Source organism: Schistocerca americana, chromosome 1, assembly GCF_021461395.2.
Source record: "Schistocerca americana isolate TAMUIC-IGC-003095 chromosome 1, iqSchAmer2.1, whole genome shotgun sequence".
Taxonomy (NCBI): Eukaryota; Metazoa; Arthropoda; class Insecta; order Orthoptera; family Acrididae; genus Schistocerca; species Schistocerca americana.
In genome coordinates, this window is record NC_060119.1 from 851390226 (window position 1) to 851412282 (window position 22057).

Consider the following 22057-nt stretch of genomic DNA (forward strand, 5'->3'; position numbering starts at 1 on the left):
CCTCTGACCTTTGAACAGACTTATCCAGCAAGTTATAAAGAAGCCTAAAGTGTAATGTGGACTTGGAACCATGGCGCAAATCCACATTTCTCAAATTAAAAAGCATGATCAGGTGTGAAATAAAATTTATAGTAGCACTGAGCCACACGATATTAAATCCAAATCACTAGTTACTAAATTAAATCAATCTTTCCTAACAGTAATTAAAACAATGCCAGACAATATTAAATCCAAATCACTGGTTACTAAATTAAATCAATCTTTTCTAACAGTAATTAAAACACAGGGTAAAAGATGTTCCATTGAGAGCAGATTCCACAAATTTACTTAGATAGGCAAAGCATGGTTCGCCTGACATCAGTTTCACCAAATCCTCTGTCAGAGAGGTCTTTCTGGCTATTTTGGTACATCAACCAAAGTTCTGATATATAAAGCTGTGTGCCGGACTGAAACTCAAAATTAGGACCTATCTTTCACACATAAGTGCTCTATCAACTGAGCTACCCAGGCACAACTCCCAACCTGAGCTCATAGCTTTACTTTGACAGTAACTTATCTCCTACCACCCAAACTTCACAAAAGTTATCCTGCGAAACTTGCAGGACTAGAGCCCCTGGAAGAAAGGATATTGGGGAGACATGGATCAGCCACAGCCCGGCAGATGTTACCAGAATTTCTGAGTTTGACTCTCAGTCCAGTACACAGTTTTAATCTGCCTGAAGTTCCATATCAGCACACACACTGCTGCAGAGTAAAAATTTCATTTTGAAAATGCTAATAACCTCCCTTCGAATTACCTATGCAACCATATGACGGCTGTAGATACAATTCCTGAATAACAGAGGTGTGTGAAAATGGAGATAAGCCAAAAATCTTTACTCGCAGCCCCATCTCCCTCCTCCTTGTGTTCTCAAAAAGTTTCATAAGGTGGCTTGCAACTGCCTCTTGAACAGCAGTTCACTTTGGCTTCTGTAAAGGCTTTTCAACAAAGAAAATAGTACACAATATCAAACCACTCAGTTCTGGGAATAACTAAAAACACAACATTACCTAATTGGTACTTTCTGTAACCTTTCCAAAGCATCTGATTATGTAGGTCATACTATTCACCTATAAAAACTAAAATGATTTGACATTTATGGCATTCCTCTTGCATGGATGGAGTCATATCTTAATAACAGAAAACAGAGGGTCACATTTACTAATAATACCATAGGAATAGGACTAATTGTAGAGTGGGGAAAAAATCTAGTACTGTGACCCACGAGGCTTGGTGTTTTGCTGGCTCCTGTTGTTTGTCTATGTAAATGAATTACCCTAAGCATTGGTGGACTCTCCAAAAACTGTGATGTTGTTGACAACACCGGAGCACTGATAAAAAGTCCAAACATATTCATACAGGACAGAGCAGAAAATAAAGGAACACATTTACAAGTGGTTCACAGCAAACAGATTAACCCTTATTCTACCAAATAATATAAACAACTTACAAGTTCCTGGGCAACCGCTGTATGTGTGAAGCTGCTAAGCATGCTAATGGATAATAAACTGATGTGGCAAGACCTCTTGAATAAGGTAACTGAAAAACTGAGTTCTGTCTATTTTTCACTTAGAATTTCACACTTTATGTTGATCTTCATACTGGGCTGTTAGCATACTTTCATCAAATACTGTTTTAGGGCATAGCCTTTTGGGACATACCATCTATAGTTAAAAAGTATTCCTTCTATAGAAGTGAGCATAATGTAAAGTTGGTAACTTAACATCAGTATTGACTAGGAAAACCATGCATATATTATTGGCAATAAGGGCACCAGTCCTGCAAAGTAATACTGGAAACGTAGTCTGGAAACTGCCTCAAACAACTAATCCAACAACCCACACATGAAGTAAATAGCCTAGACTTTCTAGTCACAAACAGACTAGATCTTTTCGAGAATGCCATCAATGATAGACTATTATCAGCCATAATGCTATTCCAGTAACAACAATAGCCAAGGCATAAAGGACATCAAGAATGCTAGGGCAGTTTTCCTATATGGTCAGATTCATGGCGAGGCATTATCAATTTATTTAAAGGATATCTGAGAACATTTAGATCTGGAAAATGCAGAATAAATGTAATTAAAGCTGAAAGATGCCATAAACTGCTTTCTGGTTAAGTATGTTCAAAGTAACAAAAGACAGTAAAGAATCAGCCAGGTTTAAAGGTATCATTCATAGAACGTTGTGAAAACATAAGACTACTACTCACACTACGAAACGAGATTGGGGATACCGACAGAGAAAAATTATAGCAAGTTGTGCATCTATAAGAAGGGCTATGCAATAAGTCCACAATAATCTTCGCAGTCAGATCCTGGTGAAAGACTTATCAGAAAATCCTTGAAAGTTCTTGTCAGTGAAAATGCAATAATGAATCCAAGCCTTCCATTGAATTGTTCGTGGATTTGTCTACTGTCAAAACTAACCTTCCACTCAATTGTTCTTGGGTTTGTTTGGTGTCACAACTGAAGATAGCAGACAGAAAGCAGAAATTTTAAATTCATTTAAAAATTTACACTAGAGCATATTACTGTCGCACAGACTCACAAATGAGCAATGTCAATATTACGTTTAAAGTCTGTATCAAGTAGGTATGACAACTGGCATTAAACAAATTCAGAGAAGTGTTCCTATGATTGTAATACCCCATACAAAAGTGTAATGGCGATAGTCAGGGAACATAAATAGTAATTCTTGGAAAGACTAAGTTCTCATGAAACCTACCTGGGAAAATATAGACAACCTGTATTCAACAACCATGCAACCATTATGTTGTCACTATTATGTGTCAGGTAGCGATCATGAGAACAAGATGAGAGAAATAATGGTGCATTCAGAGAAATATAGACAATCATTTTTTCATCACTTAATAGTAAACGAAATATGAAAGAAAATTTATAATACTGGTATACTGCACCTTCTACCACACACACCACAGTGGCTTCAGAGTGTTTATGTGAATGTAGATGTCTTACCGACACTTCATCAAGGATCTAAGGATTCTTACACTTAGTGTCAGTACATATACTCCCTAGTGGTAATTTTAGTTAATAATAAGAGTGAATTTAGTTTTAAAAAATGGTTCAAATGGCTATGAGCACTATGGGACTTAACATCTGAGGTCATCAGTCCCCTAGAACTTAACATCACACACATCCATGCCCGTAGCAGGATTCGAACCTGCGACCGTAGCAGTCTTGCAGTTCCAGACTGAAATGCCTAGACCGCTCGGCCACTCCGGCCGGCAGTGAATTTAGCATCAATTATTCAATACACAACCACAACACTACAAGTACAGTTTTCATGCAAACTATGCATCCTTATTTAGGGCTCAGAATATTGTTTCATATTCTGGGTCAAAGGTTTCAGTAGGCATCAGGCAGGAAATTGAAAATCTCCAGATATTCATAACCAAAGAGACTATTTTATCAGCCACACCAATAATTTATCAGAATATCTTAAATTTACCAGCATACAGACAACGGATAGTGTTCTGTATAAAGTTACATAAATGCTTTGTTTAAAGTACTAGGTGAAAACAGTAGAAGGGAGTAGTAGTAGTAGTAGTAGTAGTAGTAGTAGTGGTGGTGGTGGTTGTTTGTTTTAAGTAGCTGGCTTTCTTCTAATGTACATAAACATGTACAAATTAACTGAGAAACAATTGTCATAATATCAGTATGAACAGATTACCACAAATCCCAATTTACTGCTACTATACTTTAAGAAGTAGCCTGCAGTAACTGCTCTACGTTGTTATGTATATAACTTTTGATAAATCAGTGGTCTAGCTAAAATACTTTAAAATGTCTTTGACCACAATGTCTCAATGGTTGTTTTTAATCCATTTTAAAATATAACATGATTCATTGCACATCTCTGAGAGTCCCCCTCATTATGTGATTTACAGAGTACAATGTGTGAATGAATAAATAAGTGTTTTGATATTTTTCCACTGAAAATATAGAAGCAATGCTCTTACAGTAAATCAAAACAGCTATTATTTCTTATATGATGGTGTTTATTGCAGGATTCAATCATATAAGCTGATAATCTTCTAAACTACTGTATTTGGAATTAATACATACTGCTGCAAGATTCTTTGACCCTCCGAGGCCACCAGGAAGCACCACTACATCATATGGTCCTTTCTTAACAGCGTCCACCAAACTTAAATCTGGGCACACTACAACATCACGACTGCATTTCACAGGGCTGTTTCCTGCCACCCCAGCCACAGTGACATTTACCTGTAAACACAAGTAACATGAACTGTTGAAAGAAATCAACGTATCATGAAATGATATCCAAAAGTGCATGAAATAAACAAGAATAAATTCATGAAGATAACAACAACAAATTAAACACTGCACCATGAGCAGCTATGCAGTGACAAACATATCGCTGCATCTAAGTTCTGAAATATAACACATACACAAGTGTTGTAACCATGTAAAACCAGACTTTCTAGATTAAAAAAAGCAACAATTCTTATGATACACAGAGAAATTCCTTTCCCTCCAAACAAAAGATATGGAATCACTTGTGCCCTTTCCGATTCAGCAAGTAGATGTTGCACAGAAACGCTGACTAACGATATTTTTGTTTTTCCTAAGTTTCCAATATGTCAATGTGGTGCTTACATGATTTGTACATGTGAGATAGTAATATGTGCAAAGAATTTTTTGTGAAGGCAAGTTTTCACCACTTGAGTGAAGTTTCCTATTTGAAGACAAACAATGTTTTTGCAAAGTATCCTACTTGAGCTTTCTATGTGAATTTTACACCAAGCACTCCACAATATATAATCAGTTGTGTATTCTTTGAGGCCTTCCAATATCTTGTTATTGTTACTTGGAATACTTTCATGGGCAGAACCAACGATTGTGAACTGTCTAAATATGAGGCTTGGCAATGAGTGAGCAACAATGGGCTAATCAGTGGACAAAATGTAAGTATTTACAACTTTAACCAATACACTTTCAGGGCTGCAGGTTCCAAAAATGCAATTAAACTAAGATACTTTGGCAAACCATTACAAAAGTGAGCATTAACTCATTTCACTGTTGTTGTGATTTATGCTGGTAGAGAAGCAGTGGCAAAAAATTGTTGCTTTTGTTTACACAGAGATGAATGTTTCCAAACATTTAACTGGTGACAGATGTTGCATACCACTACTCCTGATCATAATTCATTGTTCTGCCATACAAACATCTCTTAACTCACTAGAAAAAAATCTGCTTTAAACAAGAAGCTCATAACACTGGTGAGTTGTGTTGCAAACAATTTCTCTTTGGCACAATCTAGTCTGCAAATACAAAATCATTTAAGTAATATTCAACACAAACTCTCTTATACAAAATGGCAAGCTGCTGAAACTCTGATCCAAGCCCTGCATGAAATTCAGACATCTGTAATCAAACAAACACTATGCCCAGAAGAGGATAAATACTTTGAAGTCTGAAGGTTAATGGTCCTTCAAGAGCATAGTTCAGAAAAGGATACTATGAAAATGTGTGCCATGAAAACCACACTCCTCAGATCACTCTGAAATTTAAAACCAGTGAAAGACAGATTATCATTATTAATACTCTGCCATCCGGTGACACCACAGTGGTGTCAATCGCAAAATAGCGGTCAACAGCTGGAGACACCACAGTGGTGCCATCAGCATAGTATCGTACAGTGGCTGGCGACAGCACTTCAGTATCTTTTGCATTCTGTTGGTGTTTTGTTTAGGTAAAAATAAGTTACACACATCAACAAGTTATATACACTCCTGGAAATTGAAATAAGAACACCGTGAATTCATTGTCCCAGGAAGGGGAAACTTTATTGACACATTCCTGGGGTCAGATACATCACATGATCACACTGACAGAACCACAGGCACATAGACACAGGCAACAGAGCATGCACAATGTCGGCACTAGTACAGTGTATATCCACCTTTCGCAGCAATGCAGGCTGCTATTCTCCCATGGAGATGATCGTAGAGATGCTGGATGTAGTCCTGTGGAACGGCTTGCCATGCCATTTCCACCTGGCGCCTCAGTTGTACCAGCGTTCGTGCTGGACGTGCAGACCGCGTGAGACGACGCTTCATCCAGTCCCAAACATGCTCAATGGGGGACAGATCCGGAGATCTTGCTGGCCAGGGTAGTTGACTTACACCTTCTAGAGCACGTTGGGTGGCACGGGATACATGCGGACGTGCATTGTCCTGTTGGAACAGCAAGTTCCCTTGCCGGTCTAGGAATGGTAGAACGATGGGTTCGATGACGGTTTGGATGTACCGTGCACTATTCAGTGTCCCCTCGACGATCACCAGTGGTGTACGGCCAGTGTAGGAGATCGCTCCCCACACCATGATGCCAGGTGTTGGCCCTGTGTGCCTCGGTCGTATGCAGTCCTGATTGTGGCGCTCACCTGCACGGCGCCAAACACGCATACGACCATCATTGGCACCAAGGCAGAAGCGACTCTCATCGCTGAAGACGACACGTCTCCATTCGTCCCTCCATTCACGCCTGTCGCGACACCACTGGAGGCGGGCTGCACGATGTTGGGGCGTGAGCGGAAGACGGCCTAACGGTGTGCGGGACCGTAGCCCAGCTTCATGGAGACGGTTGCGAATGGTCCTCGCCGATACCCCAGGAGCAACAGTGTCCCTAATTTGCTGGGAAGTGGCGGTGCGGTCCCCTACGACACTGTATAGGATCCTACGGTCTTGGTGTGCATCCGTGCGTCGCTGCGGTCCGGTCCCAGGTCGACGGGCACGTGCACCTTCCGCCGACCACTGGCGACAACATCGATGTACTGTGGAGACCTCACGCCCCACGTGTTGAGCAATTCGGCGGTACGCCCACCCGGCCTCCCGCATGCCCACTATACGCCCTCGCTCAAAGTCCGTCAACTGCACATACGGTTCACGTCCACGCTGTCGCGGCATGCTACCAGTGTTAAAGACTGCGATGGAGGTCCGTATGCCACGGCAAACTGGCTGACACTGACGGCGGCGGTGCACAAATGCTGCGCAGCTAGCGCCATTCGACGGCCAACACCGCGGTTCCTGGTGTGTCCGCTGTGCCGTGCGTGTGATCATTGCTTGTACAGCCCTCTCGCAGTGTCCGGATATATATATATATATATATATATATATATATATATATATATATATATATATATATATATATATATATATATATATATATATAAAAAAACAAAGATGATGAGACTTACCAAACAAAAGCGCTGGCAGGTCGATAGACACACAAACATACACACAAAATTCAAGCTTTCGCAACATACAGTTGCTTCATCAGGAAAGAGGGAAGGAGAGGGAAAGACGAAAGGATGTGGGTTTTAAGGGAGAGGGTAAGGAGTCATTCCAACCCCGGAAGCAGAAAGACTTACCTTAGGGGGAAAAAAGGACAGGTATACACTCGCACACACACACATATCCATCCGCACATACACAGACACAAGCAGACATTTGTAAAGGCAAAGAGTTTGGGCAGAGATGTCAGTCGAGGAGGAAGTAAAGAGGCAAAGATGTTGTTGAAAGACAGGTGAGGTATGAGTGGCGGCAACTTGAAATTAGCGGAGGTTGGGGCCTGGCGGATAACGAGAAGAGAGGATATACTGAAGGGCAAGTTCCCATCTCCGGAGTTCTGACAGGTTGGTGTTAGTGGGAAGTATCCAGATAACCCGGACGGTGTAACACTGTGCCAAGATGTGCTGGCCGTGCACCAAGGCACGTTTAGCCACAGGGTGATCCTCATTACCAACAAACACTGTCTGCCTGTGTCCATTCATGCGAATGGACAGTTTGTTGCTGGTCATTCCCACATAGAAAGCTTCACAGTGTAGGCAGATCAGTTGGTAAATCACGTGGGTGCTTTCACACGTGGCTCTGCCTTTGATCGTGTATATAAGTAGTATATATAAGTACTTGTGCCCTTTTATTATGGCAGACGAAAGAGACGATGGGATTATTTATGATGAAATGCGCGGAGCAAAATTTGGAGGTTGCCACTACATCAGGTGCAGCTCATCATGATCCGGTTGACAGACTTTCCTGTCACATAAAGCAACACCAACTAATAGGCCTACGTATTTCCGAAACAAATAAAAGAAAACAAAAAAACTGCCATGTATGTTCCTAAAACAAAAAAACAACAAACTTAATAATCAAGTCTTGTGGAGCTGTGTTACTTCTTGGAGATTGTTTTGCTGCATATGATATGAAAGAGAAATACTAAGTACCAAAGACAACGCAAATAAACAAATATATGAGACAAACAAATTTTGTATTTATTTATGTATGCATATCTACGAAATTTCATGAAAGTAGGTGAACAGGGTTGAGAACTTATGAGGACTAACAATGATATTAGTAAAATGTAACAATTTATAATATCCTGATAATGTCAACAACAGCCAGCAGCAAGCCAAGTAATCAAAATTAGTGGTGCCGGCGCCAAGCGAATAAATTTGTTTGAGACATACGGACAGCAAAGTGTTAACAACCAGACCTACAAATAATAAATACGAATCAGATTACAGGGGATGGATAACTTTTGGGACGTACTGAATCAAAAGCTGGCCATAATTCCCAAACAAGTGCAAATTTTTAAAGGTGGCTTCAGCACCCGAGTACATTGAGGAAAAAGTTCAGGAAAATCATCAAAAGTTATCCACATGGGAAACAACCCAAAGCAAGAGACTGCTCAAAGAGTTCCAGGAAAAAGGTCAGACAAAGGAATTGTGACTTCACAAACATGAAAAAGAGGGTGACTGAGGCAGCCAATGAACTTGCAGAAACAAAGCACACTCCTGTTGGAATGATGCTGGCAAGTTTGTCACCAAAGAGATATTTTGTAACTGAAAACAGTATTGCTTCACTAAATCAGAAAGTAGTTGGGAAACCTACAAAATCCCTTACTGAAATGACAGAATAAAGTTTTGAAAGAAATGAAACCAGAGAATACTACAGCATATTCAAAAGGGAACTCACGAGTTACAACATCCAGCTATGTGCTTTCAAAAAAATGATGGTTCTCTGGTGACTGAAACAAAGAAAACCTATTAAACTACAAAAACCCCAAAGTCCCAGTGAAACAAAGGAACCCATACTCAGATTCCAGTATCCACACTACCCAACAAATACGAAATCAAATGAAACAGTGCCAAATTTAGAAACAAGATGACACCAGGAGAAAACTCAGCAGTTTTGGAAGTCTGGAAATATACCAACTGAAATGCTCCAAAAGCAAACAGAATTTGGAACGCAGATTGGAAAATACCCCTGATCCATCTATAAATATCAAGGGAACTTCAAGAAAAAGTCACTCACAAGCCAAAGAGATCCATAATAGGTGCAAACACTAACTGTTAGTCTTTGTAAACTTTAAGAAGGAATGCAGTTTGATATTGATAGACCCTGATGTCTTGTTAGACAACTTCAAGCACTTTCTGTTGAACATAATTGTTGGCCACAATCGTAGCCAATCTTGCAAGACACAAAATCCAAGTTACATTCTTAGGATGTTACACTATTTTACTAGGTACAGAAGTGCATGAAGGTGACATCTCTGTTGTTACTCAACTGCATCTTAAGGGAGAAGGGGGGATCCAAACTTAGTGCATATAAATGAATGACAACTAAACCCCACAGGAATAGAAACCAAACTTAAAAGAGATTGTTGGGAACTGTCTACCTTTTGCCAATGACACTGACATTCAGTGAAATAAAGAAGAAAACGCTAGGATCCAAACCAACCTGCTACAGGAAATTGCCAAACTGCCTAACAGGTATCCTTTGAGCAAACAGAGGTAATGATCAACATCAACGGTGTCCCACAAAAACCCATTCAAAATATGGGGACATCAATATAAAAGAAATTAGGGGAGATCATAAAAAAATAAAGTTTAGACTAAGAAGCATTGCATAGAGGAGTACATGGACTTGAGACAACCAATCAGACATCACAACCCAAGCACAACAAAAATGGGTTCCTGAGATCATCAGGATAATTCATGCACTATACAACAGTTCTGAAGCCCGTATTTCTGTAGTCAGCCAATATTCTGCATCTGAGTGGTACTCATCATCATCATCATCATCACAGGTCTGTATGGAACATACGCCTCTCCATCGTCTTCTGTCTCGCTACCATGTCTCCGTCTTCACCTTGGTCCATTCTTCTCCTTTCTTCTGGGTGTATTCCTCTATTCCTTTCAGCCATCTGTCTCTCGGTCTTCTCCTCTATTCTCTTAATGTGTCCATACCATCTCAGCCTTGATTTCTCTATTTCCTCCTGTAATGGTTCCACCTTCATTAACTCTCTGATCCTCTCATTTCTAAACCTGTCTATCTTTGTCACTCCAATACTGTTTCTCAAGAATTTCATCTCACTGGCTTGTACTTTGCTTTTCTCTCTTGCTTTCATAACCCAGGTTTCTGATGCACATGTCAGGATTGGGAGATATTATGACCTGTATATAACCTATTTACTGATTTGGGGTACATCCTTGCTCCATATCAGGCTTCTGACACTCTTCTGAAATGCTTCCACTTTTCTCCCCCGCTCGTTTATTTCTCTGGCTTTTTTCCATCTTCCTGTATCAGACTTCCTAGGTACTTTAAACTCTCCACTCTTCTCAATTGTTCCTCACCAACTGTTATTCCAGTTGTTCCTCTCTCCATCTTTCTTGTTGTGATAATCATCTCACTCTTTCTTATACTAAATATCATCCCATATTCTTGTATTATTCGTTCCCATACGTCCAACTGCTCTTGTGCTTCCTCCTCCTTATTCCCCCAAATTATCAGATCATCTGCAAACACCATAGCTTTCGTCTTCCTTTCACCAATTACTTGTGCTACTGTACTCATTATATCATCCATCACTACACTGAAGAGTGATGGTGAAAGTGCACTTTCCTGCCTCAAGCCATTCTTCTGTTCAATCCAAGCTGATCTCTCTCCTACAACTTTCACACAGCTCACACTTCCTGGTACATTTCCTTTATCCTCCAAATAATCTGTTTTGCTACTCCTCTGTTTCCCAGGGCTTTCCACACTTAGCTTCTACGTACACTACCATACGCTTTTTCAATGTACAGGAAGGTCATTAGTAGAGCTATTCCACATTCATAGTTCTGTTACTGTAGTTGTTTTACAGCAAAAATTAGATCCATCATGGAGCTTCCTGTTCTGAAGCCATGTTGCTATTCTCTCATTTTTCCTTCTAATTTTGCCCGAATTCATGCTTCGAAAATTTTCTCAAAAATCTTTGCATAATAACTCATCAATGTTATCCCCCGATAGATCTTGCACTCTTTTCTATTTCCCTTCTTAAAGATCGAGACAATTATTCCCTTCTTCCAGTCTTCTGGGATCATCATCTGTCTCCACACAATATTCATTACTCAATATAGCCATTGTATCTCCACCTCTCCTGCTGCTCTCACCATCTCTACACTTAGCTCATCCAGACCTGGTGACTTCACTCCCTTCATCTTCCCAAATGCCTCTTCTACTTCTCCTCATGTAAGGTCTTTTTCTATTTGCTATTCCTCCCTTTTTTCTACTCGGCTCGTTCCTCTGAGGAGAAAAAAAGGAGGAACAGTGGTACTAAGAAACTCTAGCCAATGAAGAACATAAAATCATTAAAAGAGTCTACAGTCATAAATTCACTGGACAATGTAATACTCTGACTTGACAACTCCTTTTATTGTACAAACTTTACAGTTTTACACATTTCTACTGGAAGCATCATCAGAATCTGTCAGACAAAGAGATACAAATGACCAGTAGTACTTTTTATCACATTTACTGATTCTATAGATTACATAGAAAATAAATGTGTGCCTAATACTACTACTTCTACATTAGTCCATAGTACATTTTATTACATGTGTAGATTTCATTTATTTTACCAAAAATGTACACTTAATACTAAAACTATCTGAAGCTACACTATGTGATCAAAATTATCCAGACACCGGCTGAAACTGACTCAAGTTTGTGGTGCCCTTCATTGGTAATGCTGGAATTCAATATGGTGTTGTTCCATCCTTAGCCTTGATAACAGTCTCGCGGGCATACATTCAATCAGGTGCTAGAAAGTTTCTTGGGGAATGGCAGCCCATTCTTCATGAAGTGCTGCATTGAGGAGAGGAATCGATGTCAGTGGTGAGGCCTGGCACGAAGTCGGCATTCCAAAACATCCCAAAGGTGTTCTTTAGGATTCAGATCAGGACTCTGTGGAGGCCAGTCCATTACAGGGATGTTGTTGTTGTGTAACCACTTTGCCACAGTCCGTGCTCAGTCATGTTGAAAGATGCAATCGCCATCCCCGAATTGCTCTTCAACAGTGGGAAGCAAGAAGGTGCTAAAAACATCAATGTAGGCCTGTGCTGTGATAATGCCACGCAAAACGAGGGATGCAAGCCCCCTCCATGAAAAGCCCGGCCACATCATAAAACCACCGCCTCCGAATTTTACTGTCGACACTACACAGGCTGGCAGATGACATTCACCAGGCATTTGCCATACCCACACCCTGCCGTCAGATTGCCACATTGCGTACTATGATTCATCACTCCATACAATGTTTTTCCACTGTTCAGTCATCCAATGTTTCCACTCCATACAACCAAGCGAGGCGTCGTTTGGCACTTACTGGCATGATGTGTGGTGTATGAGCAGCTGCTCGACATTGAAATGAAAGCTGTTTCACCTCCTGCCTAACTGTCATAGTACTTGCAGTGGATCCTGATGCAGTTTGGAATTCCTGTGTGATGACCTGGGTAGATGTGTGCCTATTACACATTACGACCCTCTGTAATTGTCGGCGGTCTCTGTCAGTCAACAGATGAGGTCAGTCTGTATGCTATTGTGTTGTATGTGTTCCTTCATGTTTCCACTTCACTATCAAATCAGAAACTGCGGACCTAGGGATGTTTAGGAGTGTGGAAATCTCACGTACAGACATATGACACAAGTGATACCCAATCACCTGACCACGTTCAAAGTCTGTGAGTTCTGCGGAGCATTCCATTCTGCTCTCTCATGATGTCTAATGACTACTGAGGTTGCTGATATGGAGTACCTGGCAGTACATGCCAGCACAATGCACGTAATATGAAAAACATATGTTTTTGGGGGTGTCCAGATACTGTTTATCACATAGTGTATATTCAAAAGCATGTCTTCACAAATGCCACCTAATTGCCACAGCTTGTTTTACTAAAGCTGGCCTTTGTCACTAAACAGAGCCACTCTTGTACACTGGAAATAATGAGATACTGTGTGCCTATGTCCTCTTAACACAACAAGTTTCACTATAATATATCTCTGTAAGATAACTTTTGATTTGTGTCTTTTTATCTCGTTGACTCTGAAGATGGCTAAAAGCCAAAATGTGTAGAATTGAAAAGTTTCTACTATTACAAAAAGTGATCAAGACAGAGCAGTACATTGTCTAATAAAAGACTCCTCGAAGAGCTGCAAAACAAAAGAGCACAAAATCATTAGAGGGCTACTGGTTTCCAATTACAACAAAGACTTTCATCAAAAAATACAACAGAGATGTTATCAATAAAGTAGGAAGTTTAATAGAAACAATGCACAAAACATGGGCAAAATTCTACTTTACAGCTTTACCTTCAAGTTCTTTTCATGAGATGTACATAAGAGGAAGCAATAGATTGGTTGATTCTTCCAGGAATGTGCACGTTGAGGATAATTACAATAAATCACACATTGATACACAACACCTTTCTTCTAGCACCTGACACCAGATCTAGGTGAGCATCTCCACTTGTATTCACTCTTCCTAAACAAAATTTGTAAGCTAACTTCTTCAAGGGTGGACTACTTTTCCCAAGGATTCTTCCAATAATCCTTGCACTTTCAATTCCTCTGTATACAAACTCCCAGATATTTAGTGTATGTGACTGCCTTGAGATAGAGTTCAGCAATCATGCAATCATAAAACACTAGAGATTTTTGACTATTTATGCACAATACATTGCATCTGTTTATTCTGAGAGTCAACTGCTAGTCTCTGCTCTAGGTGTTTATCATGTGCAAGTCTTCCTCCATTGGACTACAATTTTCTAACACTGTGACTACCCTGCACACAGCAGCAGCATCTGCAAACAACCTCATGGAGCTTCCAATGTCATCCATTAAGCCATTTATATATATTGTAAATAGCAATGGTCCTGAGCACTCCCTTGGAATATGAAGACCTCTCCATTGCAAATGTCATGCTGTTTTATTTCCTAGGAATTCACCCATCCAATCACAAAGATGGTCCTGTCTGATATTCCATAAGCTCATCCTGTTTCTATTATTATTACCCAATGGTACAGAACTGTACTGAAAGCCTTACAGGAACAAACTTGGTACCAGTATCTACTGCTTTCTAGGTCTTTTGGATAATCAGGGTGAGCTGGATTTCACACTATCATTGTTTGCAAAGTCTATGTTGATTCCTACAGAGGAGATTTAAGTCTCCAGAATGGTCATAATATGCACGTATAAAATGTGTTCTAAAATTCTACAATAGACTGATGTCAACTATAGTATACTCTTGATTATTTGGGGTAATGTGGGGGAGATTAAGTGCAAATAATCCAGACTTTCGTTTGAAAGTTTATCTAAGCTTCTGTGCATATGTACTGTAGGCCTGTTTATTTCTTAAAAAAATCTGTGATGTTGGTCTGCTTCCGAGAGGAGTTGACTTTTTTCACACAGCATTTCAAACTTTTCTTGCAGCAATAATTTCACTGTACTTTAACTCCCTTTGGCCCATATAATCTAAAACATCCAAAAATTGCAATGCTGTGCAACACCGACAAGGTCATTGTCATCATTCTGACTTTCACATTCAATGTCTTTTTCTTTGTTTTGTTGTGAAGCAACAGTCGCAATTTTGGCTCACTTACATACTGGAAGCCGGGTTCACATGAGTCGATCTTCAGCCACTCATTTAAGTTTACTTCACTGACATCTTTAGAACCATTTAAACCCATCGCACGATTCATTATTTGTGCAATTGTCATTCCTTCATCACTGAAACCATGAAAATCACTTTCTCCTATATCTGGATGAATGATCAAACTAGTAAATGTGGCTTGACTTGCTGCCAGGTGTCTAAAATCCCACATATGGCATCTAGAATTGTCAACTTCTTGCAGAAAACCACCAAATTATCCTCATCAACTAGCATTCTCAATAGAACAGCCCAGTAGCACTGTTTTACCAGTGCAATTACAGCTTGGTTCCATGGTTGTATAATAGCTGTCAAGTTACGGGGTAAAAACTTACTCACATGAGACCATCATCAGGTACAGCACTCTCACTGGGATGTGAAGGGATGCTATCATGCAATAAAGCAGACATCTGTGGCAATCTTTTCTCTTCTAGAAATTGCCAAACGTGTGGTACAAAGTGTGTGTGGAACCAATTTTTGAAAATTTCACTATCTATCCATGTTCCTTTTTGGTTCTAATAATACACATGGAGAACCTCAGCTGCAATATCCTAAAATCTAAAATGCTTCACCCCCCCCCCCCCCCCCTCCTCACACACACACACACACACACACACACTAGTAGTTTTACTTTGTGGTTCCAAGAAGCACAAAATTGTAATGCATTCTTTAGATGATTAACATTCAGTAGCAAAAATTCGCTCTTAAAGCAAGAATTGTGTTTGGTAGACATTTCCAATATAGACCATTTCCGTCTGCATTATAAATTTGGTCTGGCATTAAATTCTCTTCTTCCAAAAACTTCTGAAACTCTTCCCACAAGGAATCAACTGCTGCAACATCTCACCTGAGCAGCTCTCCTTGCACAGTAAGTTTGTTAATCCCGTGACACTGTTTGAATCTGGTTAGCTATCCAAATGAGCCATTACATTCTCTCTGTAACCCTCAGAGCTTCAGAAAAAAAGTAGCTTTTTCATTATACATCACGCCTGAAACAATGACACCACCTGCTTGTTTTTGGCTAAACCATTGCAAAGGGCAGCATCTAATTCATCAAATGTAGATCTCTTCATGCTTTTTCGTGGGGGTGCTCCTCAACTAGAATCACATTTCCTGACAAAATCCTGCATTTCTGCTTATTCTTTGTAGTGTCCCGAACAGTCTGCATTCCAATGCCTTAATCAGTTTCTCCCCCCCTCACATCTTTTGATTAATTCTAATTTTTTTAAATGACAACATGTTTGTTTGTTTCTCTGTCATCTCTTTCACAAGGCTAGCTGACAATAATGGAAACAGTACTCTGCTGTCATGTGTCAGGTTGTTAAAACAATAGAAATTGCATTTACTGTCATGTGGCAGGTTGTTTATTGCTACTTGCTAGAGAAAAATATTGCAATTTTGTTTTTAGATCTGCAAATAATTCACAGACTGGATAATCCACACACAAATAATCTGGAGTACACTGTATATAGTCCTAGAGTTGTTTCTGGCTGTTCAACAATCCCTCCTATTCTAATCCCTCCTTATTCTAATCAATGGTAACACTTCATTCTTTCAACAACCTACAGTAGACTGGTACTAGAAGAGATACAAGTTCTTTTGCATACTCTGTGAAGAATTGTATAGGTCTTACATCAAGCTGAGTTAACAATTTTAGCTGATTTTCTATCCCATGGTCTGGGTGTGGGACCTCACCATGTACGGTCGTGCTATGACGTATGCAGTTCTCTGTGATTAGTGGGAGCTGCCATTCTTTTCTCCAAGGCATGTTTGTGGGTTTCGGGTGGCAATAACCCACACTGTGTCAAGTGTTGGAACTTTAATTACTTAGCAAGTCAATTTGTAATGTCTCTTGCAGCGGTCTCTCCGCGATATTTACAGAAATTTTATAAATCATATAACTCAGTACATATCTCGAAATATCTCTTCTTATCTTACCGATTATCAAGGCAAAGTAGTTTCAAGCCCAATTATTCCTTGGAGCGTCCATTTACTCCATGGAATAGCTTCTCTGCTATCTATGTTTTCTCTTATGAAAAGAATGGGGGACTTCTTGCCGATTAGTCATGAAAGAAGGATGTATATGTATGTAACGTTGGTTGGTTGGTTGGTTGTTTGAGGTTAAAGGGACCAAACAGCAGGATCATCAGTCCCTTGTTTCAAATAGACTCCATTCTGCTAACGGGACATCTCAGTATAGTCAGAAAAATAAAACGGAAAAAGGGGAAACGTAAAAGGGCAGTCACGTTGTCATTAGTAAAAACAAATGAGGGAAGTTGGCAAGAGAACGAACCCAACACTATGCTGAAGCAGCATAGGCAAGACCACCTGTGACTTAAAAGGTACAACTGCTATAATGCAGAAAGTACGTATGGGAATAGAAAAACTAACCAAGCCTTAAAAAGAAGGGGTAAAAACAGAGTAAAAGGGAAAGAAAAGAGGATTCCGGTCAGGGAGGTGAATCGGGAATCTCTGAACACTGCCTACAGTGGGAGACACCCAAACACTCACCGCCCTGCCCCAACACCAGAGTGAGATTAAAAACTTTAAAACTGATAATAAAAACCACTGTCCCGGAGGAAACCTAGAACCAGAGAGACCATCCGGGAATCGTCAGCCAACATCAAAGGTAAAGTGTGGGGGAGTCTGTACTTAGCACGCAGAGCCAAAAGAAGGGGGCATTCAACCAAAATGTGGGCCACCGACTGGAAGGCTCCACAACCACATAGCGGGGGTGGCTCATCACGCAAAAGGAAACCATGGGTCAGCCTGGTATGGCCAATGCGGAGACGACACAGTGTGGTCGAGTCCTTGCGGGAGAGGCTAAAGGAAGAACGCCATGGGCCTGGATTCACCTTAATGGCACGAAGTTTATTAGACAGTGGAGTAGCCTCCCAAGAATTGGCCCATGACTGTGCAAAGTGGGATTTGATGTGAAGCCGTAAATCCGCTGCAGGAGGGGTTACAGAAAACGGGGGGTAAGTAACTGCTCCCCCAGCCAAACGATCAGCGAGCTCATTACCCGGGATACCCACATGGCCCGGGACCCATAGGAAGTCAATGGAACAAGCAGCACGGTGAAGATCAGCGAGATGGTCATGGATGGCAGAGACCAAGGGATGGCGCGAAAAACACCGGTCAATAGCAAGAAGGCCACTCATCGAGTCCGTACATAACAAAACGCGGTTGTGTTGGGATTGTTTAATAAAGGTAAGGGCCCGGGAAATTGCCATCAATTCCGCAGTAAACACCCCACATGAGGGTGGCAGTAGATGATTTTCCGTTCCAACAAAGGACGTGAAGGCATACCCAACATGATCAGCAGATTTAGAGCCATCAGTGTAAAAAACAACAGCATCCCGAAACTCCCATAAAATTTGGCGGAAAAAGGAACGGAACACCACCGGGCGGATGGAATCTTTCGGACCGCGGCGAAGATCCATCCGAATTCGAGGCCGAGGAACTAACCAAGGAGGGGTGGAGGGGAGGGAGCGAGGAAGACAGGACAAAGAAGGAAGCCGAAAATCACGGTTAAGAGACGCAAGGCGCAGCCCAACTGGTAAACCCGCCCGAGGGCGGGAGTCAGGCGGGCGACGTCCATGGTCTGGGAATAGGATAGAATAGGAAGGATGAGCGGGAGAAGAACGGATAGTAAGGGCATAAGACACCAGAAGCTGGGACCGCCGAACAGAAAGGGGGGGGGGGGGGGGATCCCAGCTTCAACCAGGAGACTATCAACAGGGCTAGTAGGGAAGGCACCGGTGGCCAAACGGATACCACGATGGTGGACTGGATCCAGCACGTGCAGCGTGGAAGGAGCAGCTGAACCATAAACTTGACAACCATAGTCCAAACGTGACAGAACTAGAGCACGATAAAGACGGAGGAGGAGGGAACGGTCCGCACCCCAAGAGGAGTGGGCAAGGAAGCGAAGGACATTGAGTTTACGGAAACATCCTACCTTCAGGAGTCTGATATGGGGCAGCCAAGTGAGCTTGTTGTCGAAAAGAAGACCTAGGAAACGAAACTGTGGAACCACAGGCAATCTTTGTGCAGCGAGATAGAGCTCTGGATCAGGGTGGACCGTAGTACGGCGACAGAAGTGGACCACCCGCGATTTTAAAGGAGAGAATTGAAACCCGTGTGAGAGGGTCCATGCAGAGGCACGCCGTATAGCCACCTGGAGCTGCCGTTCTGCAGATGGCATCGAGGAGGAACTAACCCAAATGCAGAAATCATCCACATACAGGGCAGGGGCGACCAAGGGACCGACAGAGGCCACAAGTCCATCAATAGCAATGAGGAAAAGAAGGACACTCAAGACAGAACCCCGTGGGATGCCCGTCTCCTGGGTCCGTGGAGAACTAAAAGCAGTACCAACTCGAACTCTGAATGACCGATGGATCAGGAACTGGCGGATAAAAATCGGGAGTGGGCCCCGAAGACCCCACTGATGAAGGGTTAGTAAGATGTGATGGCGCCAGGCCATGTCATAGGCCTTGCGAAGGTCAAAAAACACTGCAACCAAATGGCGGCGCTGGGAAAAAGCCTGCCGAACTGCGGATTCCAAGCGAAGCAAATGATCGATTGGAGATCGTCCCTCTCGGAAGCCACACTGGTAAGGGGACAATAGATCCCGAGATTCGAGGACCCAAGTGAGCCGACGGGCTACCAGCCGTTCAAGTAACTTACAACCAACATTGGTCAAACTAATTGACCGATAGCTGTCAACAGATAGGGGGTTCTGACCAGGCTTAAGGACAGGAACCACAATGCTATCCCTCCACTGAGAAGGGAAGTCACCCTGGAGCCAGATACGGTTAAACACCCGAAGAAGATGGTGCCGTTGTGGAGCACTGAGATGTTGAAGCAGCTGGTTATGAATGGAATCTGGGCCAGGGGCCGTATCATGAGAAGAAGATAGAGCAGAGAGAAATTCCCATTCAGTGAAAGGTTCGTTGTAAGATTCTGACTCACAAGTGGTGAAACATAAGGTGACAGCTTCAGCCTGCTGTTTTTGATGAAGGAAAGCAGCTGGATAGGAGGCCGACGCTGATGCCACTGCAAAATGGGTCGCAAGATGTTCTGCGAGAACTAATGGGTCCGTACAAATGCCATCTGGGAGGTGAAGGCCTGGGAGGGTGGACTGCCGATGGCAACCTTGGAGAGAGCGAAGTGTAGCCCATACCCGTGACAGAGGGACAGTGGAACCAAGGGAAGAAACGAATCGTTCCCAACATATCCGCTTGCTCTGTTTGATTAAATAACGGGCTTTAGCGCGAAGGCGCTTAAAGGTAGAAAGGCTGGCTACAGATGGGTGCCTCTTAAAGTGTTGCAAAGCTCGACGGCGATCACGGATGGCAATGGCAATGGCCGTACTCCACCACGGGACTTGCCGACGACGAAATTGTCCAGATGAGCGTGGGACAGCAAGGTTAGCAGCGCGAACAATCGCGTCAGACACGTCACGTAGGACGTCATCAATATAACCCGACAAAGAGGGAGAGAACTCGACCTGTGCAGTATATAGAGGCCAATCGGCGCGGTGGAAAGACCAACGAGGTAACCTGTCCATCGGGGAGCGGGAAGGGAGCGTGATAACCAAAGGTCGTCGTGTGGCGACCAGTGTAATGAAGGGAGGAGAGAGGGAGAAGAAAGAGAAAGATCAATGGCAGAAAAGGTACCATGACCAGCACTGAAATGAGTAGGGGAGCCATCATTAAGAAGGCACAGGTCGTGGTCTGCAATAAATTGGTCTATAAGAAGACCTCGTCTAGATGGAAAGGCACTGCCCCACAAAGGATGATGAGCATTAAAATCCCCAAGGAGGAGGAAGGGAGGAGGAAGTTGCTGAAGAAGGGTGGTTAAGGCAGCAGGTGTAAGAGTCCTGTCAGGAGGGAGATAAAGATTGCATACTGTGACTGCAGAGTCTAAGTGGACCCTAACAGCAACCGCTTCCAATGTAGTTTGGAGAGGAATCCACGTGCTAGCAAGGTCTGTACGGACCAACGTACAAACGCCACCAGAAGCCCGCAAGGGTCCGACCCGATTTCGACAGAAAACACGGAACCCACGGAGGGTCGGTGAGTGAGCATCAGTAAAATGAGATTCCTGGAGAACCACACAAGCTGCTGAGTAGGACGAAAGAAGGGATTTCAATTCCGGAAGGTGACGATAGTAGCCATTACAATTCCATTGGAGAACCACAGAACGATGGTTTAAATGAGGGCTGAACACGCTAAATCCAGTCATACCGCCGGGTCCCCACCCGTCACCGACAAGGAGGGGGCAACATCCATAAACGACAGGTCAGAATCCGGTTGTGAAGCCGGGGAAGCGACCTCCGGTGACACCAGAGGCTCTTTGTCCCGGGACTTATGTTTCTTCTTCTTTTCAGGCTGAGATCGAGGAGGGCTGTGTGGCATAATGGAGCCAGCTGCAGCAAGATCAGGAACAGAAAGAGACCGGGCGACCTGGGGGCCGATAGACCGCGGCTCTCGCGGTCGCCGCGCTGCAGCAGACCTTTGACCTGGAAGGTGCCGGGAAGGGGCATCCCGGGAGAGGCGCCCTTGACCGGCAGACGCCGAAGGAGTGGGACACTTCTCCGGCTGGGGAGGGGGAGCAGCGCCCAGAGGAGAAGGTGTGGGAGCTGCAGGGGAGGGGGGAAGGAGAGGGGTCCAGGATGGGGGTAAGGAAGGGGGAGGAAGGGATGAAGATGTAACCAAGGCGTAACTAGATGTCATGGACACAGGGTGCAATCGGGCATATTTCTTACGGGCCGCTGTGTAGCTTAAACGATCAAGAGACTTATACTCCTGTATCTTTTTTTCTTTCTTATAGACTCGGCAATCTGCTGAACGTGGAGAATGACTACCATGACAATTTACACATACAGGAGGGGGAACACAGGGACTCCCCTCATGGAGTGGACGTCCACAGTCACCACAGAGAGGGTCCTGGGTACAGCGAGAAGACATGTGGCCAAAACGCAAGCACTTAAAACA

At 42.7% G+C, this 22057-nt stretch overlaps 1 protein-coding gene across 1 annotated transcript in view; it reads right to left on the reverse strand.

Moving 5' to 3' along the window:
* The window catches only part of LOC124613338 (Parkinson disease protein 7 homolog), a 116738-nt gene that overhangs the window by 35779 nt on the left and 58902 nt on the right, over positions 1-22057 (reverse strand). The window contains exon 2 of the mRNA XM_047142037.1: positions 4131-4292. Coding sequence (XP_046997993.1) covers positions 4131-4292 — 162 coding nt within the window. The remainder of the gene's footprint in view (positions 1-4130; positions 4293-22057) is intronic.